General features: G+C 37.2%; 1 protein-coding gene across 3 annotated transcripts in view; it reads right to left on the bottom strand.

The window, feature by feature from the left end:
- Nucleotides 1-26,495, bottom strand: part of UBE2H (ubiquitin conjugating enzyme E2 H) — a 94,909-nt gene that overhangs the window by 33,520 nt on the left and 34,894 nt on the right. For 2 of the 3 annotated variants that reach the window (XM_074315611.2, XM_019751331.3), the window contains exons 2-3: nt 6,656-6,732; nt 6,043-6,117 (exon numbers count right to left, since the gene is read on the bottom strand). In XM_074315611.2, coding sequence (XP_074171712.1) covers nt 6,043-6,117; nt 6,656-6,732 — 152 coding nt within the window. Of the gene's footprint in view, nt 1-6,042; nt 6,118-6,655; nt 6,733-26,495 lie in introns of those variants that run through there. The other variant, XM_019751336.3, reaches the window with a different exon arrangement.

The raw sequence follows: 26,495 nt of genomic DNA, 5'->3' as shown, positions 1-26,495 counted from the left end.
AAAAATAAGGTGAGGTAATTTCTGGCCATAGTGAAATAAAAAATTTGAACTACCAGGTGAGTCTGCTATTCTGACAATGAAAAAGGTTAATCACTTCCCTTAATCGCTGGCACAAAAAGAATACGGTGCACTGATTACGAGACTATCTTTTAATTAAGAAACTATGGCAGGTTGGGAGATTTAGAAGGGCCTCTGACAGGTCATAGCCAGTGTAGTTTCCCTCGGAATAGGATGAGAAGACCTAAACCATCCTATTCAGATGACAATCTGACCTAATTGTAAAGGTCATTAGTATAGCGCCATAGAGCATTCTAACTGTGGTTTCTGCCCATGACTTTTTCAGGTTCTCTCCACTCACTCACACAGGTTTGGCTAGCTCTTGCTCTATACCACTGCCATCAAATGCCAGTGCAGAGTGAGCTGGATTTTCCCTGGCCAGTCTACCAATACTCAGCAAACCATTAAGCAGTGCCTCCAGAATCCTGTTCTCAACCAACCATTCCTCTTACACGCTCAGTTTTGGCGTGGTCACCCAAGTGCAATCCAGACACAATAGTGCCTAAAGCTTGCTCCCAGGAGAGGGAACTCCTTATTGGTAACGGAGATATATGTCTAGGCAGTATTTCAAAAGTTAGTGTGTAGACTTGTTAGATGATCTTACAACAGAGTTTTCTACTTTAAAAGAAAAGTGTAATAGGTGACAGTTCCCAGGCTGGTCTTAAGGTTATTTACAAGAGATTCTAAAATACTCTACAAATCTATCTGAAATTAGTAGAATGCAGTTCCATTAATATACTAACCAGTAATCATTTAAAAATAAGGTGAAAGGCCTTAAATGCTAGTATTTGAAGTATGACCTGACGAAGACTACTACATCTAGATACATTCAAGACCTTTAGAGACAGAAAACCTTAAATCTAATCTTTTATGATCGTATTTTACTAGATGATGTAATTATTTCCCTTGGCTTAGCTTTATTGAAAGTATTACTGTTATTATTAGCTATGAACAAGGGGACTTTTTTGGTTCATATGAAGAGAAAAAATGGGGTGAGGGGGGAACAAAAATGGAAGAGTCAGACTGAAAAGAGAAGTACTAGGTAAGAATTACTTGAGGTAACAGCCCAGGAAGGGAAATGAGGGGAAGCCAGAAAAGGAGTAAAGAACAGTTATGTGTAAAGGTGTAACGATAGAACCCAAGATAGAGTAAATTCTACTGTAAGCAGGAAGACAAAGGAAAGAGAACAGTATGTACACTTACACACACGCATACTTAACAATGAGAGGAAAAAAGAAAGGACGCTGGTGGGAAACATGGGGCCAGCAGGCCCTTAGCAAGCTACCAGGTGGGAATTCTGGCTGAGGATAGCTTGATGGTTTTCTAGAACAAAAGACAGGAAAAGTGTAGACTTCTATGAGGATGTAAACAGGACATTCAAAAGACATGCAATTGCCATATGTTTAAAAATATTCACTTTTATAATAAAAGGGGACTTATTGTAGAATATTTGGAAATTACAGGAAAATGTCTTTAATCCCCTAGCCAAGGATAACTATACTCAATATTTTGGCATTCATACTCAGAATTTGCATGGAAAAAAAGTTACACTGTATAAAGTTATACATTTTCTGTGTGTTCCTTTAAAGATGGTGTTAAAGCACGAATAAAGGCTGTAAAACATTTTGTTCATTAAGATGCATCAGAATTTAAATACTTTATTATCAACTGGCTCATTTAGGTTGCTTCCAACTTTAAAGTTTTAAAAATAACACTTCAATTTACATACTTTGTACATTAATCTTAGTGCACGTATCTGATTTCCTTAAGATAATTTAATTTTTAAGTAAAATCACTCAAAAGATATAAAATCTTTATCGATCAATATATCCTACTAGGTTGGCTACATCATAATACCTTTGCCAACAATGTCTAACCTGCCAATTTGATAAGTCATATATTCTCATTTTTTAATTCTTTGGATTAGACATAAAGCCATTTTGTAACCTGTGCCTATTGGTTATTTTTTATTTTTATAAATAATTGCTCTGTCTTACCCTCTTTATATACATGATCACTCATCTTTACTTCACCCCTACATCAACTGCAAGTATGTGTTTTCTTTGGCAAAAGCTTTCTCTTAATAGGTGAGCACATGTGTAACGGCTAAAAACTGAATCTGGAGAAGTATGGGATACGGCAGTCGCTATAGCAACTTCTTTGCATAGAACAAAATCTTCAGGGACTGAAAATTACTTGGAGTTTTGAAAGAGTATTTCTAAAGTCCTCATGTGCACCTTCACATCTCGAAAGCTTTGTAAAGACTATATTCTCAACACACGAAACACAACCTTTCTTCTAAGTCTATCTCCTCCATACCATTTCTCCCTCAGCTGAGGCACTGACTGACACCTCTTCTAAAACACAATGACACACTGTGACTGAAGCATATGCAGTATTTTATTTATGTTGATCTTCTCTCCTAACTAGTGAAAGCCTTGAACAACCTTCCTAATTATCCGGTAGAATGCCATATATCATATCAAACATGCAGAGTTCATTTAATTCCAAGATCTCATTTTCTAGAAGAGGAAACAACAGTTGAGATGAGCATCATTCTCATGATTAAGGGAAACTAGGACCAGATTAAGGGAAACCAGAACCACTCTTTCCCGATAACCAGGCCACTGACCAATCACACTCTCCTAACTCTACACAGTGGTGACACCCAGCGGCACTGCTAAGCATTCTGGGACTGTTTCTGAATGAGCAAGATAAAAGTCTGAACTTTCAAATAAATCAGAACTTAAAGAATCAAATAATTTATTTCACAGCAGTCACTCTTAAAACTGAAAATATTTCAATGATGTTAAATTGACTAAAAGAGTTCTCTAATTTCTCTTTGAAAGTGCTCATAGAGCCAGTTTACAAATCATAATCCTTAAACGTAAATTAATTTCATAATTACATATCATTTTGTACTCCAACTGATGTTACGCAAGTTTTCCATTCACTTTATTCTCTGGGATTGAATGACCTTTAGCCATTTAAAAAATTTATACTCAGCTTCAAAGCATCAAGATTTGCCATCGTTTATGATATTCAAAGAGAATGTAAAATTCCAAAAGATGTGCTTAATGAAACAATGATGGATGGCTCTGTAAGAGTAACCTCCCAACGTGTCTGTTTATAGTCCTTCTCTTTCCAAAGAGGATTTGAAGTAGCTTTACTACTATTTTGAGGAAAAAGAAAAACTTATTTAAAGATGTAAGTTGTTTTTAAAAGTACATTTTAGTTATATCTCATGGAATCATTAACTACTGCAAACTCTCAAACTATATTTGGAGGTTATCCCAAAGATGAGCCTGTCAAATTATATTGAATATATACTTAAATATGCAGAGAAAAATGTTTTAAAGTACATATATCAGCATGTAAATAATGATCTCTATTGAGTGGTAGGATTATGAGACATTTTAGTTTTTCTTTATTTTTGCTCACCTGTACTTTCTTACATTCCTACTATGGGTAGGGAGCATTTACACAATTACTACACATACACACCAAACAAAAAAGTATATATACATATATATTTTTAAACTCCAAGATCTAAGCATTAAAGATGTTTAATCTAAATTTGCACATCTTAATATTTAAGAGCTCAAAATCTGACTCAGGAAGAAGGATATGCCTGCCTAGATACTACAGAAAAAGGGTTTTTCTTATCTCTTTGCCCTTCTGTATCATTCTACAACTATCTATACAATTCAGAAAGGAAGCTTTGCTTATTCTAAATGAGTCACTAGCCCTCAAAATGTTTAAAGCACATTCCAACAGTAATTACATTGTTGACAACCTGAAAATGGGTCACCCCACACACACAACTGATTAAAACTCTCTTATGCAATCTTCCTTTAGAGGAAACAAGGACAGCTTGTACAAATATTTCAACTAGAACTACTTCCTTAAGAGAAGATGGTACACATGTGTAGGTATTACTAAGTTCTAAAAGCACACAGAAAGGCAAAGGAAAAATTATGACGTTAAATTAGCCTAGTTATTTGTCCCAACCAATTTCATATTACACCATTAATTTCAGAAAGTACACAGGCTTCTGTTGTGCATTAGTTAATAAATAATGTCTAAAGTTCACGTATTTTTACTTTGAAAGTTATGATGAAACAACTGTACTACCTGGAAAAATATGTTAAGACAAGGTTTGAGAAATAACTACATTTCTACAGGATATGTAATTGCATTTCTATAGGTTCACTGTTAGTTTCAACAAGCTATATTGTTTTCTTTCTGACTAGGAATTAGGCTAACAAAACCAGATTTAGCATGCCAATTTTCAGTCTTTTAAGTAAATAGGTATTTATGAAATATATTTGACATGTGAAATATGGTTTGACATTCTGTTTGTACAGGTTTAAAGATCATACCTCTTAACTTACATTTTAAGTCTTTATAGATTTAAAATGCCTGTCTCGAAAGAAACACCCTAAAGATACGATAAATGGGGACTAGAGAACCACAACACGAAAGGAGATCCCTCCAAGCTGAGTGAAACCTACATTCTACCACCTAGAATGGCATTGGGACAGGGCTGCTGCCCCAACTACACAGATAGAAAGTCAGGTATCCTTGGGGACTGTCTCAAAGAATCAACACTTCAGAGTTCCCCTCCTAGTTCACTATTTAGCAACTCTCAAGTTCAGAGACCCTTGTAGCAGTGAGGAAATTTTCAGTTCAGTTATCCATAAAGTACTTTTTGATTATTGAGTTTAGAAAACTTACCTAAGGGACCATAAGCGGAAATCACCAGTTTATTCCTAAAATGAACACTAACAATTCCTAGCCGGAGAAGGAATTACAGATGCTCTGTAGTATTTTTACAGCATTAAAGCTCTAAAGCATGTAAAGTAGCTAGATGTTGGGGGAGAAGCTGCTGCATTTGATTAGGAATTAGTCTGTGACTGTCCTAACTTTTCTGCATTGTTGATCCTAGGCAGAAATGTGGGGACCTAGAATCAAAGCATTAAGCTCAGAATGTCTTTGATCTACCACTTTAAAAAACCCTTTTGTTGGGGTAGGAGCGTGTGTCTAATCTCCAGGACACCCGGCATTAGTTCCAAAGACAAGCCCACAACAGTCTCCTCTTGCTACTGTGTGGACTCTGGCAATTCTGCACTGAGGCTTTGAGTTACTTCAGAGAATGCTCAATGTATTCCAATTTTACTTTCTTCTTCTTTCTTAAAATTGGTGAACATTTTATAATACTTTAAAATCATCTACAGAATGAAATTTTTAAAAGTTGGCTTAAGTTAGCTAAACTAATCTCAAAATATTTAAAGGTGTCAACCCTCAATGAGATAGATATACCTCTATAACATCTGACACTAACATACCTAAATTGTCACTAAATGCCTTAAAGGCAGTGACACATTAAAAATATCACCAATTAGGGCAGAAGGAATATGAAGGAGAGGAAAAAGTATCTCTTTATACAACCTCACTGAGGTTTCTATTCTAATTTCTTCAGCTGTTTAGAGGGCTAAAAAGATTGGGCGTGAAGAGAATGAAAAACAGTCGTTTCATTGGTAGGTACCCAGAGCTGGAGTGAAAAGCAAAGTAGGATACAGAGAGGATTTTTAAATGACAGAATTAGAATAGATACTATATAATATTAATTCCAACAATCTGGCATTTAAAATGAGATTTAAGATATATTTATCATTCTACTGCTAATAGCCTGAATGGACGGCGGGCCTTACAATTGTTTATTTAATCTGATTCTGAAAGACAGAAAAATCTAGAGTTATAGTCATTACAATCATGCAAAGGGTGTATTTGAACATCTTCTATCACACTATAGAAGCCCCCCCCCCCCCCCCAAAGTCACTGATTAATTTAACCAAAGTCAAAAAGGAAAAATTCAGTTAAGGAACCATTTCTGGAATAATTATCTCCCACAAAATGTAGGGTTGTTTTTCATTTTCTCTTTGATATCAACTCTCTAAGGAGAGAAACTGGGTAGTTACCTACCTATAGATGGAGATTTGAAAGGGTATTTATCAGGAAGATCCACTCTAACTTTCCATACTCCTCCTTCATACGGTGCTGAAAGGAAAGTCAAAGTGAAAATGTTAAACATTAAATCCTAATCTCTTTTGAAAACCTTGCAAATTAATTCCTTCAAGAGTCAGGGACTTCTTATAACTCTGTTCAGATTAAAACACTTTTCTTTAAAAGATCTCGAGTTAGAAAATAAGCAAAGATTCCCTTTCTCCCCCAGATTTACCTGATTTTTTATTTTAAAGTGTTAAAGACTATCAATTATTTGGTAAGTGACAGCCTCCTACCTCAGTCTACCCCCTGCCCTGTCAAGAAAAACAAAACAAAAAATTCCCTAAACCATCCATGTAACTATCCAAAACAAAACCCAGAATTTACAATTCATGTTTAATACTCCACATAGAGATAAAAGAGAAAAGCATATAAACTATGATAACAGCAAGATTTCCTTGCTGGTTCGTGAGTTCAATTGAATTCACTTTTCAAAAACTACACATACCGCCATCTGCCTTTGATATTTTTCAATGTCTGTTAAAGAATAAAGGACTGTAATAGAAGAACACATACCAACATTTGTACTTACTTCCTTGTGGTCCGTAAAACTTCACTACAAATTCATTGAGTCCTCCCAGGATCGTAACCTCATGCTTACTCTCAATGCTAAGGTGGATGGTAAAGGAAATTACACAGGCTTTGTCCTACCTGGGAGAACTAATGATGACATCGCCAAGATATGCCATTTAAAGTGTTTCCAACATTTGATATGAAACAATAAAATACACATAATAATTCTGATAGTTCAGAAGGCAATAGATACTCTTGTGAAAAGAATGTGAAAGAGCTTTAGATTCAGAGATCAGTGTTCAAATCCCAGGACTGCCATCTACTGGGTTTGTGAGCCTAGGCAAAATAATGTCAACTTACTCCCCGAGCCTTTGTTTTCTCCATGCAAATCAGGAAAACACCACTTCTTAGGATTTCTGTGAGGATTAAACATGTAAAATGCACAAGACTTCTTTTTGCACATATTGTACATAAATGAAAAACAGGCAGTTAATGTTAGTTTTCTCTCATCTGTACTCTCTCCTCCCCAGCCGATCCCCAGCGAGCCTGTAACATAAATCCAATATTCCCTTTAGTCACATTCAGATACTCAGCAAAACACTGATTCTCCTAAACTGGAAATGTTACACTCCTAAAATTATGGATTTACTAAGGAAAGTCCCCACAATTTTCTCCTTGGCTTAGAGAATAACAAAAATAATTAGATACAACCTTGCTACAAGTAGCATTGCCAAATCAAATGCAAAAGACCAGCAAAAATAAATACATATTTTTAATCTTGTCTGAAGCATTTATTTTCACCTATCCTTTCCCTTCCTCCAGAACCTCCATCCCCCTTAAACTGGGTGCTCTGGGGCTATAATTACAGAGGAGTGACACTTCTGTGTTCTCTTCCTCAAAAATATACCTATCCATGAGACTCTAACCCCTTTCAGATTCAAAGATTTAATTACACAAACCAAAGCTATCCATCTCAGCAGAAGAGAGGGCTACTGCTCTAATATCTGTTTCATGTCTCCGCTCTGTACTCTAACCCAACAATAAGTCTGACAAGAATTTTAGGTGGTGGAGGTTTTAGGGAGCTCTCAAATCCCACTGTAACATTAAAAAACAAAACAAAACACCATATATGACAGAGTGGTCTCGTCTTCTCAATCAGTAGTGCAAATTACATGTACTATCATACAAAAGAGGAATAAGCCAATGAAATTTTAAAATGACCTCTTAAATAGAGAAAAGTGATATTTTTAAGGTTTGAAATTAAGTATTTGGTTCTCCAATCCTCTGTGCTGTAGGCCAGGGAATAGACAAAAAGGCCAAGTGTATTTTTGGCAAAGTCCTTGTTCAAGAATCTTAAACAATACCCACTAAAGATAGTAAATAAAAGAAGTTGGTCTATGCTAATTTGATCTAACTACTTTACTAGCATACACACTGAAAGGATTCAAATAGAATCCACACTGGAAAACCAGTTTCATTTCTCATGGTCCAATGACACACACATGCAAGCTTTGATATACACTAAATTCTTCCTGACCAGTCACCCTCTGATACCCTGCAAAATATCCCAAAGCTAATGCTAATGTAATAAATAGAAGTAAAACATGTTTAAGTTGTTTTAAAACTTTTAGAAAAGCACCCTTGTGTTAATGAAAAATAAGTAAAATCTAGTTACAAAAAGCAAAATTAAATACAAGCTACAAAGTCCATGAAGAAAACACTTAAAAAAAAATCTTGGGTGTAAAAAAGCTTTTCTTAGATGACACCAAAGCCAGAAGAAACCACCGAGGAAAGAATAGCAGATGCAAGCAAGCACACATTTAAAACTTCTATATTGTAAAAGACAGTTAAGACAAAAAACAAGCTAAGAAAAAAAAAAATTATAGCATATGACCAAAATAAATGTGGATTTAAAAAAAATAAGGGGTTATTACAACAGCAGTAACCAGGATTAGGAACACCCTAACAAAGAAAAGGCCAGAACAGCCAAGTTAAGAAAAGCCAAATAAGCAAAATTAAGCTACAAAAAGTTCAACTCATTAATTTAGAAAGGAGACAGTTTTCACTATAAATTGATCAAGATGAAAGAACTGGATAAGACCTAGTGTTCTGTGAAGTATAAATTAGTATTCCTGAGGACAAAGTTAGCACTATATTCCAAAACTTAAAATGAATTTACTCTTTTATTCGAATTTCACTCCTATGAAGTCATGTTTTAAAAATAACCAGACACTGCTGGTGGAAGTGTGAAGCGGTTTCAATCACTTGAAAAGCTGGCACTGTAAAGCGGCACATATGCACACTCTATGCCCGTCAGCGCTACTCCCAATAGAGATGTATAGCTCTGTTCCCCAAAACCCACGTCTAAGAATGTTCACAGCACTAGTTGTAATATCCAAAAATTAGGTTACAACCCAAAGGTTCATGAACAATAAAAAGGATCAATTCTGGGACAGTCACCCAACAGAATATTACACGCCAATGAAAAATAAATTGTCACACGTAAATGTATGAGTCGCACAGATATTACAGTGAATGAAAGAAACCAGACACCGATGAGCATACGTGGTACAGGCGAAATGAATCGAGTGTTGGAAATTAGGACGGCGGGTATCCTAGTAGGCCTGTAATAACTGTAAAGGGGCTTGGAGGGGCGCTTTCAGGGTGCTAATTATGCCTTTATTGTTCCATTTATCATTGAGCTATGAAAATAACGTGCACTTTTTGTACACATTTCACTGCTTAATAAAAAGTTCTAAAAGTAGACAGTGTGTCTGATACATCTGCAAATGTATTTACTGAAATATCCGCAACTTAAAAATGGCAATAATCCAAATAGTTATCAATAGAAAACTGGTTAAATGAATTACAAACTATTTGTACCACAGGCTGCTGCTGCTGTCTAGCCCCACCACGCAGGGTTCCTCCGATGGATGTTTCTGCTCCCCTTGGGATATCCATAGGTAGCTGACTGAACATCATAGCACAGATACAGATATTCCAACCATTAAACAAAACTAAACTAAAATATACACGGATAATGAAAGAATGGGGTATGGCAGAGGATTGAGTTTAACAAAAGTTGTAAACTAATTTTAAAATATAAAAATCCGTAGAGACAGAATCCATCAATCAGAACTAATTTGCTATGAATGACACTGATCTATGGCAATTACTCTTCATCAAGCATTTAAAATTATAAGTTATCCACATGGGTGTCTTCTAGTAAACTGAAGATACCTTTTGTATCCTTTCCAAGGATGCAAATCCTGGTTTCTTCCATTTTGTGTTCTGTTTGGGACACAGTCCATGCTTGTATCTATTTTCCAAAGAACATTCTCCTTTCCACTCACTCCACACCTCCTCTTTCCCATAATCCCTGGTACAGCCCACATGCCAGATACTGGCTCTGTCTTTAATTACACATTATACTGAAAATTAAGGAGTTACTATAGTCCACCACATATGAAAAGTTAAAAGTAGACTGAATAAAAACCTTTAAAACTTCCACCAGTTTGGTAAAATGAGAAGCTGTGCTAAATTTATGCTGCCCTGGAATGGGGTACAGACACTAAATCAGACGGAAAAAAGAATTTAAGTTTAGATCAATGAAAAGCATTGCATTAAAAATAAGCCATTCCATCATCACGAATGAATGAGTTGCCCACAACAAATATAAAATTACGTGACTGCTGTTACTATGTGTATTTATGGTAGAGGCCACGAGTTTCTGTCTCCTCTCTGCTGCAAAGTCAAGGGTAAGAAAGGCAACGAGAAGGCAGGTTACATGACCAAAATAATGATCCATCTCTGAGACGGCCTGGTCAGGCTAGTAGACTGGCGGGAACTCACTAGGAGGTTCCTCCACTACTTTCTCAGTTTCAAAGCTTGAAAATATCATTCAGATATTGTTCTGGTAAAAATATATTAGAACCCCTAAAGTCACACTGTACTCACCTCTGATCTAAGTTATTTGTTACTCAGCATTTCACTGCTAAGGAGTAGTATCAGCATTTTCAGCAGACTAATGATTAATATTCTAGGAACCCAAGTTCATTTTACTTTTTAAAATGCCAACCACCTACCACCTTATTTTCCCTGAACGGCGCTATGATTACACAATCTAATATTTAAAGGCTAATGCCAAACTGTCAAGAGATAACTGACATTCTTGGCAAAACGTGTCAATCAGGATTTTAGAAATGATTTCTATATAGTTCTGGAATTTTCCAGAAAGGGAGCCAAGGACTAAGCCTGTGCCACAGAACTGATGTTAACAGGTCAAGGCCCTAGGATTCAGATAGCACTGTTTCCTAAGTTTAATGAGAAGGCGTTTATAAAAGAAGCTGTCCTCCCTGAGCTGTCTCCATGTGAATGAGGCACTGGGGTAAAGAAATGTGCTTATTCCATGCATCGCCCCCCAAAAATATTTTAAGCTTGTCACATGAATTAATAAGAACCTGTTACGCTGAGCCAGAAGAATCTAGTGTCAGTATCTGTTAAACTCATAAAAGATTATAGATTTTATTTCTATTAGAAGTTGGTTTACTAAATATTAGACACAAATCCCACAAAAGTGTCTTAAGGCAAACGAAAACTCCTCTTAAACATCTGCCTTCAAGAAGCTTCAAGTTTAGCAAGAGAACAAGATCTGTCCATTAAGGAATAAATGCAAAAAAAGTGTTGGCATCAAATGCTACTAGTGTTTAGAGTAGGAAGAGATTTCTTCCAGATTGCAGGTAGAGGTAGGGATGGTTTGCCAAGGAAGGCACAGATTTACACTGGCCTTAGAACAGCGTATGATCTGGACCCATAGAGGTGGGGAGAAGGCATTTAAAGCAAACACAGAGAAGCATAGGATAGGTCCAGACAACAGGGACCACTGCGCTTTTATTTTGATGAGTGGACCATGGGAAGTATTAGACAGTAGGCCAGGACCAGATTACAAAGGGCCCAGAAGCATGGATTTTATCTGGTGAGCAAGGAGACAGTTGGTATTTCTATGCACAGTGCACATAACTGTGTTTCACAGAGATAACCAAGCTGTGGTGTGGTGGGGCCTGGCTGAAGGTGAGATAAACAGAATTAAAGCAAAGAGCAGAAGAGAAATGTTCAAGGCCTCAACTAAGATAATAGCAATGGGAATGATGGGAGAGATTAAATGGAGACTTCACAGGCTCTGCAACTGACTAGACCTGGCACAGCCAGTACAAAGTTCCAGCGCTGCTAGAATGTCTCCTTTTCATGGGAAACAAAAGCTAGTGTTCTATGTCAATCTCCTAATTCCTAAATGTAAACAAGCACATGTGCTCCAACATCTGTCTCTCAGTGAAGCCTTCTGGGACCACCCTATTTACAACTGTATACTGCTACATTCCCACCATCTAATATAAGATACTATATACTTTTATTTAGTTGATCTGTCTCCAGCTACTACACTGTAAGCTCCATAAGGGCAGGGATTGTCTGGTTTGTTCACTTCTGCATTCCCAGGGCTTAGAAGATTTCTGGCACACAGTAGGCACACAAATCAGTATTTATAAAATGAACACATGAATGAAGTTGCAAGACAGCCACTAAAGCTGCCAGTCTGAGACCTAAGTATAGCTTTAGCCTTGGCAGACAGGTGAGGTGACACTATTAATGGCAAAGTGGAACACGGGACAGAAGGAACTCGTTTTTTATACAAGATGCTAAGTTCAGTTGTGAACACATTAAAATTTAAAGTATTAGTGGATAAACCAAGTGGCATATATTATGTGCAGCTGGAAAACTCGTGATTTAAAAGGAGGCACCTTGTAAATCACTAACTCTGAGCCTGTTTCCTACTCTCTAAAAAAAGGGTGGGGGTGGAGCTAGGAAGGGATCAACTTCATTCAACTATCTACAAAGGTAGCTGACCCAGTATCTGACACAGTAGGAATTCAATTTTTGTAATGTAAAATAAATGCACAAAACTGAGTAAATTAATTCCCACATGGTTAAAACTTCCTAAGCAACACTCAAATTTTTTATAACATCGAAAACACTATTTTTTTCAGAATTCTTAAGTAGATAGTAGGAAAACAGCCTTTCTTGATGCTGAGTTATCAGTATGAATAATAACTGCTCTTGGGTACTACAAAACACAATGATGCCCTTAGGAACTAATAAAGTACAAACTTTTTCCTGCTACAGAAAGTTTCCAATTCTGTTATGCTGAAGACATTGGTAGGTTCTTTTCCTAGTTTCTCTTTCGTCTTTAAGTTTGAGAGCTGTCACTGGGCTACCATCCCTTAAAATGTATGTATGGTGGGTTATAAAAATCAGATAACCAAAGTTCATGAAATTCTACTTTAAAACACGAGGATAAATACATTCTAAGAAAGACATTCTCCAATAAACAAAAGATATAACTTTTAGCTGTTTGTTTGCAGGTTTACAACTAAGTTAGTTGGCTGAAGCTCCCACACAAAAAATCGCCATTTCAAAATAAGTATGTACTATTTAGAAGTAAAGCAAAAAGCGTGGACAATTTACTATGATATACTGAACAGTTAAACAGTCATTATCTAAGAGGTAAAAAGTAGTGTATCTTTTAAAATTTTTATACAGATAGTCACAAAATATATTTAAATAGCAAGCATGTTTCTTACCATCTGGGAGACTATAAATCACACTAGCCTTAGAAGAGATTTATTTTTTCCTTCAAGTGTTATTCTTTCATTTAAAGCTTCCATGTCAGAAACCAAAGTAAAAAAATACTGGCAAAGGTCCAACTAAGTGTTGTTGTTTTTTTAATGGGAGAATCATCACTATAGCTCTTCCTTGGATGCATCATTCTACAACCAGATTCCCAATAATAAAGTAAATTTTTTTTTTTTTAAATTAAGTCGTAAGGAAAATAATTTTTTTCAAACAGGTTTTAGAAAAAGGAAGTAAGATAGATAAAAACCTAAGCCCCCCTACGCCCAACAAAATGTTTTATAAAGTAGACAACAAAGTCAAATAGTCAGATGACCCAGTTGCAGAAAAAGTGAGAGAGAGAAAACCAAAGGGATGCCATCTTGAGATTAAGAAAATACGGTCAAAACTAAAATAAGATTTATATTTTCTAAAAAGTTTGAATTCTAAATATTTAGTAGTCAGAAGGTTATCAATAAAATAGAAACTGTTCTTTAGTAAACAAACTTTACTGCTTTGCTATTTTATGGCAACACTGAATCTTGTTTTACCATTTGTGAATTCTTTACTGCTATTAAATATGGATGACTGGAAATAAAATCCATTACATGTAGTAACAGACTGCTCAGATAATGAATGTATAATCTTGTTTACTTTTAACTGAAAGTTTACAAGTTCATGTACATAAATTAACAGTATATTAGCTAATTAAACAATACATTAGTCTTAAATAACTCATAAAAGGTTAATAAGAAACTTAACTTTCACAATTTGGTTTCCTTGTTACAGCTCGATTCAAAGGTAAAACCTACAGAATGTTAAAACTAAATCATCTTCCCAAAGAACTGCTTATTTTCTCAAGTGTGATAGTGGCATTATGATTATTTAAGAAAATGTACATGTTTTTAAGAGGGGACCACTGAAATATGTAGGCATTAAATGACAACATTCAGGGGTTAAATGTCCTAAAATATTTAAGAAAGAAGAGAAACAGATGTGTGAGAAAATAATGGTAACTGCAAAATCTTAGTTTGGGTGATGGGGATTCATTAAACTAATCTTTAATTTTGTGCACAATGGAAAATTTTCATAATAAATTATTTACTTTTATTTAATTTCCAATACCTATCATTTCAGAAGATTTTAGGTGTATATCTGACTTTACTTCTATGGAAAGGTGACACTCACTGTCAAAGAACTATCAGCTAGTCAAACATCCAGTTTAAAATCTGCGAACCTGGATACAACTCTGAACTGTGGGGGAAAAATAAAGACTTCTTGCAAGATTCTCATAACACAAGACAACCCGAGACAGCAAGTCCACAATCAAAATCCAAATAAATGATCTAGAAAAACTGTTTAAAAAAATAGAAAGAAAAACTGTTTAAAAAAAATTTTTTTTGGAACAGTTTTAGAAGGAGGACACATTAAAAGATACTGGTACTTAATCACAACTTCTGGTTTTTCTGTCCTCAGTACGGAGGTAGATGAAACCACTGTCCACTTGTCAGAGAAGTGAACAGAAGGAACCCTGTCATTCCAAAGGCAGACTACCTAATCACAGTAGACTGGAAAGAAAAGCAAAGAAAACACAACCTTAAGGAAGATAACAGCATTTGAACTTGAAAATTCTGAAGTCATGGGCAACATATAATTTCCCCTTACGTGATACAGAAACATGCAAATAATCAGATGGCCCTTTGCAAAATCCTAATGGAAATAGTCTATTAAATTATTAAAAATACATCCTACCTCCCCTTCTGGGCTGTATACTTCTTTGCTGCACCGTCCACAATGCCTACCTAGGTCAGGTCATGAAGTGGCTTCTCGGTATTACTAAGCAAAATCTAACAGGGCTTTATGAAATATCCACGCGGTATATTTGGTATTCATGTTTCCAATGTTCTTCTCTGAAAATCTGAGAACTTTACTTCCTTATTCGTAGACCGTTTTGACCCTAACATCTGACATGTTGACTGCAATGTCACTCACCGAAAATAGAATTAAACTAAGCAAGTGTTTAATAATCCCTACCCACAGACGTTCTAATCAAGGCATATATGAATCATTCCCAGTAATCGGTGACATTCTGAAGGAAATATTTTCTTTGTCCCTCTTCAAATGACATATAGTATATTACTAAGGCAAAGTGATGCCTAAAAATTAATAAATACCAAGCAGTGGTACCCATTTAGCAGATGAAGATTATAGAAGAGTGAAAAACAATGGACCACAGCAAATGAGCAGGAGGAGATCTTAGATACGTGTTTATTTATCTTCTTTTCATAGAAGTCAACATATCCCGAAGTCGTAGAGGTACTGACAAAAATGTCCACAACACAAGTGCCATATGGCTCTTCTTCCTTTCCGTCTCTGTACTGGCTAATTACAAGTTTGTGTCTCTAGACACCAATGATTCCGTCATAATTTTGTGACTTCAATAACCTCCAAGAGAATTTCTTACAGCAAGCTCTTTAAAATTCAAATATACTGCCTATAAACTCAGAGGAAAGGGGGAAAGATAGCACACGTGCACTTATAAGCAGTTCCTTTGCCCGTAGAAATCATTGCTCTGAAACGCTGGTCACACTGCTCCTCACTCCCTAGATCTTTTCCAAAACATGAAAGACTGGCGCCTGCTGTTCCGTTTACTACTCCACGTTCATTAGGCATAGCAGGTGTCAAATATTAATAACAACTTAACCCTGATTTCATCAAAATTATGAGGGGGAAGAGAGCAGAACAGACTCAGGCTTTTTAAAGCAATACATGTGCAAAAGAATAAGGGACAAGTTTAAGATGATTGTCAATGTTTTATACTGAAAAAGCAGAACTACAGACAAATACTTTAGATAGAACACTAAATTAAAGTACAATCCACGACAAAGAGAACTCTGCATTACGAAACAAATGAATATGCCTTCATTTAATTGAGCCTAATTTCTATTACCCATGTGGAAGAGGCAGTAGCAATTATCTGCTCCAAGTTTAATAAAGGCCTGGATAAACTGGGTAAAAAAGGATTAAAGAGTAATCCAAAGTGATGTGGAAAACAGCAGTGTCTTCTTGATTGAAATTATGCTTAAAAACTACCTGAGCCAACTACACTCTAATAAAAAAATTAATAAAATTATGTATTTTTCAAAATTGTACAAAAAGGTAGTTAGTAGGTAAATGTCTTATTTGACATGTTCAAGTAGCTATTATAAACTACCTTTATCCTCTTTATGAATAATTAGGATGAAAGAACTGGGATGAAAACTTTCAAATTGGAATGTTGCTTTTTAAAAGAAGTCCATAGTGAGAATACGTGAAAATTAAAGTTTTAAAATGGAAAAGAGTTGCTTTTAGAGAACCCCATCCCCCAAAAAACACCCGACCATAAGAAAATAACCCCAATGATTTAAAAAGCAGAAAACCCTGGAAAGTCAAGAGATGTGAGGTGAAAGTGGACTGTAAAGTAGGTGTGCAATGAGATACAAGAGCGAGTGGCTGGAGCTATTTTAAGTATCATACAAGTAACAGATGACAGAGCTGAGAGGAAGCGTTCTTGCCATGCTAGTTAAGACTGCTAGTTCAAGATCAACAAAAATGATTAACATCTAGTAAGAAATGGGTTGTCAGGTACAGTTAAAAGATATGAAAGTGACAAAAAAAATAATATGGAAGCTAGCCTAATAATTTAAACAGAAGTCTGGGATTTAAATATGCATAAGCAGTAAGAGAATAAAGATTGTATTGTTATGAGGTACAAGAAGGAAATTAAAAATCAAGTTCCTCACAAGGAGTGCTTACTGAATAATTAAACAATGTGAAAAAAAATCAGTTATTTAGCAAAACGAGAGAAAACAAATCTAGACACATACAAAAGTGGGTGTATATATGGTACGAAAATTTGGCATTGACAAAACTATTAGGTTTCCCCCTCTCATGTTTGTACCATGGGTACAATTAGCTCTGATAGGCTCAGATGCCACTAAGTGAGGCAAACAGTTCTCTGGTGCCACAATCAGAGGGCAGAGTATAGTTCTGAGAACACCTTTCAATACAACTAAATAATCTTATCTGGTGAAGTACTGAGTTTTAGGCTTTTTTTTTTTTCAATTTTAAAATGTGAGGGCCAAAGCAGCTTTCCCATCTCCTAACCCTCTAGTCCACTGCCCAGATACTACAATGTTTTCCAGATATAACCACTGTTCATGTATTTTATAGAAAAATGTTTATACATACACACATGCACATCACCACAGAAACACAGGTGTAAAATGTTCTCTAAACACCTTTCTCCATGTAATATGTGGAGGACATCTTTATCAATATTTATAGAGCTAACTCCCCTCCCCTTTTTTTAATGCCAGCACAATATCGATGTACCGTAATTTAACTAAGCATCCATTGGTGAACAGGTAGGTTGATGTCAGTTTTTGTCACTACAATGTTATAATGAACACTCCAGTACATGTCTCTTGCTATACTTTTTCATGTTTTGGTTTGCAATTTCTAGGAGAAGTAGAACTGAATCAAAGAGATATACAAGGTGTGATCGAAAAACCCAGTGAATGTTTAAATAAAAAGAAAATTACAGTAAAAGACACTGCCATTAATCCCCTTCAAAATATTCCCCCTCACTTCGAACACTTTGACGTCCTCTTTTGTGAGTGTCTTTACTTACACTGTCATGGCTGCCTCGATGTCCTGAATCAATTCAAAGTGTTTACCTTTCATGGTCATTTTGACTTTGGGGAAGAGCCAGAGTCGCGTGGTGCCAGATCCAGTGAATAAGGTGGGTGAGGACACACTGTAATGTTTTTGATAGAAATTGCTGTACCAGAAGCGATGTGTGACACGGAGCCTTTCCGTTGTGATCACAAAATACAGTGAATGCTGCTGCCAAGTGCCATCCAATGGAAAGGCAGGGATCTTCAATACAAGAAGTGGTGCGTCAAACCTTAGTAACAGTGTGCGACAAGTTCCAACTTGTTCAGCGCAGTCAGTTGGGTGTGAGCTATGGTTGAGAGAAGCTGTGTTTTAAAGTGTGCCGTACATCATCTTCTATTATGACAACGCTCCTTGTCTCACATCACTTCTGGCACACGGCAATTTCTGTCAAATAAAAACATTAAAGTGTGTCCTCATCCACCTTATTCACCAGATCTGGCTCCATGTGACTTCTGGCTCTTCCCCAAAGTCAAAATGACTCAGGACATCGAGGCAGCCACAACAGCACAACTAAAGACACTCACAAAAGGACTTCCAGAACTGCTTCGGAAAGTGGCAAGAACGGTGGGATAGGTGTGTTTGAAGCAAGGGGGAGTATTTTGAGGGGGGATTAATGGCAATGTGTCTTTTACTGTAATAAATTTTTTTTTATTTAAACATTCGCCATATTGTTTGATCACACCCTGTACACCTAATTTTGATAAATAACTGCCTAAATGTCCTTCAAAATAGTTGCATCCAGTTATTTTCTAAATACCATCAGACGGGCCAACCCGTTTTCCTCACACTCTCATCAATACTGGTAATAAGGCTTTTCAAGTGAAATGATGTTCATCTTTAAACACTACCCCAATTGCCACCTGCACCTCAACCTGCCCAGGGCTCTTGTTCTCTCAGGCTGTTCACCAATTCAACTGCAGTCCTGGCTGAGTCCCCCAAGGGAAAAGGATCCACTCTGCTAACTTTCCTTCTTGCTTTTCTAATACAACATGGGAAGGTGGCCCCTCAGGATTCATGAACAAAAACGCACTAGATATGAAGCATCTTCCATTACCTATCTCAAAGACAAGATTAGCCAATTAAATCTCAATCCGTATGCTAGGTTAACTCCAAAACCTGGGCAGAAAAAGGTGAAAGCAAGGAGTTTAGTCTGACATGACATCACTTAATTAAATAACAGGAATAGCATCTTACCCACTTCTCTAAATATTTAAGGCATCTGTACTTCTAGATCTATGCCCCAAATAGGATGTGAGGTTAATTTCTTATTTCTTGGGTAGATCTGATATTTTAAATAGCTCCTTATACCAAACTACGTTTGTTATTACAGCATACAATATAAATTCTCACAAAAGAATTACATAGACTTGAATCTCTCAACAACAGATATACAACATTTTAAGAAATGTTAATCTCCAATTTAATAAAAGTTATAGTTTACCCTTGACTACTTCAAATGAGAGCTGTTATAAAAAAGAATTCAAACATATGACGTGGTATTTACCTTCCATATATCTAAATAACATTCCTACATATTATTCGATTTCCTAGTTACAAATATTACCAAATGACTTTCTCATTATGGAATATCAGGATTTTCACCTTACCCCCACATTCCATCTCCCTACCCACAGACTATAGTTATATCACTACTGTTGGTCAAACTGATATTCAGAGACTACGTTATTAATGATCACATAAATGTTATTTACTGCTGAACCATATAATATTGTATGATTTCCTAAGTTTTTTCTTTACAGTATTTTTCCCTTAAGGAAATAATCACTGCCTTAAAAAACTAAGCAAACAGGAAACCAATGTGTCTATCATTAATCGGCCTCTCTACTGACAAAACTGTCTCAACATGTTGAAACACATCACAATGAATACTTCCATTTGAATGTTTTCTCTTGCAAACGTACCCGTCTCTTGGGCTTGATCAGGCAGCATGCACTCCCTAAGCATATGCTGGCTGGATGGCAAAGGACAGTGACTCAGGCATATGCTAGTTGACAGAAAGAAGCCAGACAGAGCTCAATACCTGACTGCAATCTGCCAAGGAGTAATTCAGAATTTTTCTGTTAAAAAGGAACCATTAACATCATTTTAAAACAAATATACAACATCGGCATTCTCTAGATAGTAAAACCCAGGACTGAAGAGTCCCGTGTTAGAGACTGACAGAAAACAGCAAAGAAGTCCTAACAGCCAACTAACCTCTCTGCCACTAGGCTTCACAAAATCACCTGGCTTCAGAACTCCCCTACGCCGAAGAAAGAGAGCTCTTACTTAATCGAGATTTCACAATGAAATCAGTCCAGAATTCTAGGGTTTGAGTGGGTTTATTCATTTGAATCTCAGCTTGATCAGTTGCTTGTCATAATGGTTTTGGGCAGGTCACTTAATCTCTGTGTGCCTTAGTTTTCCTCAATGTAAAAAGGGAGTAATAGTAAATACATCACAGGATTGAGGAAAGGCTCAGTATTTGCTATTATTAATACTCCAAAAACAGTATCCTCATATTTAACAGCATGCATTAGTCTAATCTACCTTAGTTACTAACCTACAAAGCTGAAATTACATCTCCCCAATCTCGAGAAGAGTTAAGTACCTAAGTGATTTTTTTACCTTTACTGTGTTTAGGTCCTTACTGTATTGATGTTAGCAATTGCTAATGAGGGGATTATTAACCTATAACTTGTTCAAAAGATGGCATCTGTCCCGGCTTCTATGCTGGTAAGGTCCATTCCCAATTTTTTAAATCACTACTTCAACTTTGTAGTGACAAACATCAACGGCTAGCCCTTTTAGCATTTACGATGTGCTGAGTGCCACTCTAAGCCTTTTCTACTGACTCCTAACCCCCACAACAGCCTGCGGAGACAAGTCATTACAAAGACAGGTTAAGTAAACCACTTGGGCTCACCCGGCCAGTACATTGTAGAGCTGGGGTTGGAACCCAGGCAGTCTAGTTCAAGTCTGTGCTCTTACGGTGCTAGCCATGCTACATCGTCTCTCTCTATGGATCACAGAGCTTTTTGGAGAGGGGTGGAGCCTACTCAGACTCGTCCTGAAGATTAACTCCAGTGAAACTGGAAAGGAGACAATAATGGGAGAAAGGCCAGTTTGGGTCTGAAGAGCAAGGACAGGTAAAAGCTAAAAGGCAGCAGAGGGCTGGAGAGGAAGCCATGATGCAATGAGATAAAATTCTAAGAACTGAAAGACTAATTGTATGTGAGGGAGAAAGAACTCAAGAATATCCAATGTTTCCGACCTGGTAGATGAGGTAGATGACACCGTTCCAACAAAAATAAAAGGGAAGACAGGAAGTAGGAGTAGGTTGGGATGGGTAGATAAGAGCAGTATGGGACATTTAAGTGTCAGGTGATGAGACAACATTAAGCATTAATCCCCCACTTTTTATCTAGCCCTATGCTGCTTTGAAAGTAAGATCGTTACAAAGGGGACGGTTCATATAAAAGGTTCTAAGTGAATGAATGAATGAATGAATGAATGAATGAATGAATGAATGAACTACAACTTCAGATTCTTACCAGTCTAAGGAATTATTAAATAATCAACGAACAGGTCCCTCAATAAAACCCTTGTTCCACTGGTGAGAGTTATGGAAGCTCTAGAGAATGGTGGACGGCTTTGGAGTACAGCAAACCTGGGTTTGAGGACAAGTTCCACCACTTCCTAGGACTCAGCTACTCAAAGTGGTGAGCAAGGCCCCCCATTCCAGACTAATAAGATCCCCCAGTGATTAGCATGCACCTTACAGTTTGAGAAGCAGCAACCTAGAGCAAGTGAAATGTTCTCTAAGTCTTGCTCCCCACCCCCGCCATTACAAAAGTGGAGATAATCATATTTACCCCACAGGGTAGCTGAAGATTAACAAATGCCAAATATTTACCAAGCCTCTACCAAGAGATATTAGAGTCTTACATATGTTACTTCATTTAGTCCTTCCAACAACCCTACTATGCAAGCCTCCTTTCCACTACAAAGATGACCAGGTGTGACACTTCCCCAGGTAAGATTATTGGGGGATAGCAGAGCTACGGCTCACTGTCTCTCAATACTCTGTTTCCCATTAAGCCCAATAATACTATGCAACCTGGTGCGGTGGGAGGCACAAAACAGGTTTATGAGGAGGGAAGGAGACAAGTCTTACACTTACAGAAAATTCAAACAACAGTTTTAAATAAGTTAACACATCAATCAACGTAATTCAAAAATGGTATTCACAGAAATTTAAATGACTCAGCTATGCTCATCTTGGTTTTCAGATGAGGATATTACATTAATAGTATTTATCTCAACAGTTATGCTAAAAGACAGCTAGAAGATCAACCAGAAAAAAAATAACAATGGTCAATAAGATTAAGTGAAAATTCTCAATATGATACAGAAGGCTTATCTGTCTGTATTACAGGTTCCCTAGGGATGGAAATTCAGGCATGGAAAGGAACTTCCTAAGTATCTGGTCAATTATAGGACATATGTATAACACATAAGACTGAAATTCTAGGTTTTCTTTCAATCATTATTTATACAAATTAAGTTTCCAGAAAGGCATATGCAAAATGAACATTTAGAATCACAAGTTCTAACAGATAACCAAGTCCTAGTTCCAAACCAATCTTAACCTGCATGAATCACTGTACCAATAGTTGCCTAACTCCATCCAACACAGCATATTCATGCCGCATTCTTCCTCTCTGCCTTTCCAGCCACACTGGTCTTTCATTTCCTGAAAGACAACAAGCTCTTGGCCTCCTGGGGGCCTCTGCAATGGCCACCTCAGGTTAGCCGTCACTTCCCTCTTCCTACAGATAGCTGCTGCTTCTTCTTTATGGTGTGTCTTAAATGCCACTTCCTCAGAGATCTTTCTGGTCACCTGAAGCACACACCCCAACAGACCCCCAAATATTCAAAGGCCTATTATCCATTTCCTTGTAGATCTTACCATAAGTACTATTTTGTCTCTTCAGATCCTCTTTACCTCCAACAAAATGCAAGTTCCAAAGGGACGGGGGACCTTATCTGAATTGTTCTTTGCCTGGCATATAGTGGGTGCTCAACAAATACTGTTTCAGTGAATAAAGCAAATGGGTGCCAGGCACTGTGCTACGAGTGAGTTCTGGAAATACGTAGGAGTGCCTGCCCTCAGACAGTGCAAGTTTTCGTGGGGAAATAAACAAGCAAACAATTAGCAAACAGTGAAATAAATGAGCATTATAAGGGTCGCCCAAAGGGTGCAAAAGGGGCATGCCAAGGGTGCTCCAAATCCAGGAGAGTGGGGGAGGGAAAGGTTGTTTTCAGGAGCTAGCAATGCCAGCTGAACCCAAGAGGAGGTTAGCCTTTTTACATGGATAGAGTTACAATGAAGTTTTCTCCAAACACATGAAATAAGATGGCCCTCGAAGTTCAACTTGAGATCAATGCGTAATGATTGAAAGAGAGAAGGGTGCGAGCCATCTGACAGAGAACGCTTGGTTTCTCACATAGCAAGATTCAAGGAGAGCCAGAATGAATGTACTCATACATGTACAGAAACAAGCCATCCGACAGCAAGGGTCCGCCCTGCAAGCACTGATTAAGAATCAAGAAAAGAAAGGCTGGCAGAGGCCACGGAAGCAACTGGGCAGGGGAGAAGGAGCATTTGCTCATTGACAAGAGTTTTCTGATCACAAGGGGTCTCCCTATGATGAGATGGTAGCATCATCCGATTATGACAGGCCATTAAACACTTGATTCAACCCATTGCTTTTGTTCTGATTCCTTCCCAAATAACTTTCTAGTTACGGTATGGGCTCCTAGCTATGTCTAGGAGAGACCATACTGGCACACACTGAATTATGCACTGGCTTTCCAATTTTACCGTTCAGACTCATAAACTTGGTTAATCTGAGGCTAGTGAAGTAGATCTGCTCTTAGTTCACCAATTAAATATTTTGGGGTTGGGGAGTCCCCCTCCCAACAGAGGATGAGGTTAGCCTGACTTCAAACAGAGAGAAGGAAAAGGATTTAAGAAAAATGTTTGAGGTGGATCTGACCGACAGAGGTGGTGAAGGAAGAAGGAGAAGCCAAAGATGATTCCAAGGTTTTAGGCTCGAGTTATTTGGGGATCGTAATGTCATTCAGCGAGAGAACAATACAGTAAGAGGAGGGATAGGATTTATAGAGATGCCCCATTTAGGACATGCTGAAATCTGCATTCTCTGAAGGGCAGCTAAGTGGGGATGTCCAGGAGGCATTGGGCCGTCTAAGCCTAAAACGCAAGAGATACAAAATTTTAATTTTGGAGACACTTATGTTCAGGCAATAACAGATGAAATTATGCAAGAAAAATGTGTCAACTAACAAGGGATGAGGACCAACTGTGGAACCTGAGTCAACCCATTATTTAAAGGACAGAAGAGAGGAACCTTGCAAGGGAGGCTGTGAAATGAAGATAGGCATCTAGAATTATTCTAAAAACCTATTAGGTTATCATTCAATGTGAGGTTTCAACAAGTACATGTGCTTCTTTTTTTTTTTTTTGCCTTTTTTTTTTTTTACAGAGGCAGTACAAGTTTTAAAATAATTTGCTTATAGTTATGTTACTGAAAAAGACACAAAGTTCTTTTAGAATACCATAATATGGCTTCCTGGGACAGGAAGGAAGTCAATGAGATACACCCTACTGACATCTTACCAGTACTTCAAAAAGTGAAATAAAGCTGGCTGAAAGGAACAAAGAATTTTCATTTGGGATCAACTTTGAATGTCTAAATCTTGCCAAAAGTTCAAAGTCCACAATGCTAACTACCTCTGGATGAATTTTAAAGGCAAAGATAAAAGCTCTAATGTGTATTTCAATGACTAACATGGTTTGGAGAGACATTAGGACATATCTATACTCTGTGGCAAACCAAACCTTCACCCTCTAAGAGGACCACGACATGACAGTCCCCTCAAAGTATCACTGAGCTTGTGACTCACTTATTGGAAGAGCCACTGAAAAGTTTAAAGTTTTGCTACTGTTTTTTGCAAAGCCAAGTGCTAAAAGGTGAGTTATACAATATGTATTTCCTACCATCGTTTACAACTTTGTTCGAAGAGACCCAACGATTCCATAAAACAAACAAACAAACAAACAAACAAACCGTGGGAATTTAATACAAGTTGCAAAGTTAAGTGCCAAAGAGTGCTAGGATAGGTCAGATGAGGAAGTAATCACTAAAGACTGGATTGTATAAAAAGAAAATGGGATTTGAGCCCGACTTTGAAGGAATGGCAGGATAGCGAGGACAGGTGAGGTGACAGGAGCACAGAAATAAACAAAAACACAGATGCAGCAACTGTGCTAGGAACCAGCGCTCATCACGTTTTTTGGAATAGGAGATTTATGTAGGCAGTCAGGAGTCAATAAGGCCAGAGAAGCAGACAACAGGCAAGAAAGCAGAGGGCCGGTCCACAGAATTTCGTATTTTTATCCTATGGACTATGTGGCCAGTGATGGTTTTATACAGGTGGGTGGTGGATGCAAAGCAAGAGTTTAGAAAAATGAATCTAGTAACTGTTTAAAAGGGGGTAAATAAGATATCGTTATTGTGATGGAGCATACAATTGTTAAAACTCAGCAAATTACACCCTAAATATTGTATGTAAATTATACGTCAGTAAGGCCAATTAAAAGGAAAACAAAGGGCAAAGGTGAGACAGGAATAAGATAAGTATTAAAAATACAGGCTGTAAAAAGAAAATACAGGCTGTAAAATTGTGAACATCTGATAGCTGAGGCTAATTCAGCAGTGTGCAGAAACACCTCTTCCCAACTGCAAGTTCAGTGACATCACACTGGTAATGAAACCAGCCATGGGAGGGTATTTACACCTCCGAATTCAGCACAAGTTTCAGCAAAAGTTACTGAATCAGGGCTTTATGCCCCCTCCCTGCCCCAGGGCAGTTGTTGCACATTCCCAGCACACCACTGCGTCATTTCTATACAAGGTCTAGTAAGAATATGGCATTACATGCAACGCTCCTCAATATTTTTGTCTAATTCAGAATAACAGTTCTGAAATGCCATTTCTTAATCTTACCATCAGCAGATGGTTACCAAAAAAGTGTAAGATTTAAAAGCCTAACATTTTATTAGTTTCAAGAACTAAAGGATGCCTATGAATAAGACAGAAACTTTTGTTTGTGTCTCTCAATCAAGGTTTTCTAGCTATTATGTGGTTCCCCTGGGACTAACACCAATTGATGATAATGCACAGAAAATTCCAGCATTCACTCCATTATAATAAAGGCTAATTGCATGGGCCTATTATTGGAATATGCTTTCCTGGTTCGAAAGAGCTGCATTTCAATAGAGTAAAGAGGGTTTTCTTGGAGAAACCCTACTGTGAAAAGATGAACTTTGTCTTAACATCTTTAGTTTCAAAAACTATTCATTTATAGCCGCCTATTTCACATCATCTGAA

This window comes from Rhinolophus sinicus, chromosome 8, assembly GCF_057876585.1.
Source record: "Rhinolophus sinicus isolate RSI-liver-muscle chromosome 8, RSI-T2T, whole genome shotgun sequence".
Classification (NCBI taxonomy): domain Eukaryota; kingdom Metazoa; phylum Chordata; class Mammalia; order Chiroptera; family Rhinolophidae; genus Rhinolophus; species Rhinolophus sinicus.
Note: the sequence above shows the minus strand (reverse complement) of the source record. Positions and strands in the feature narration are given on the sequence as shown.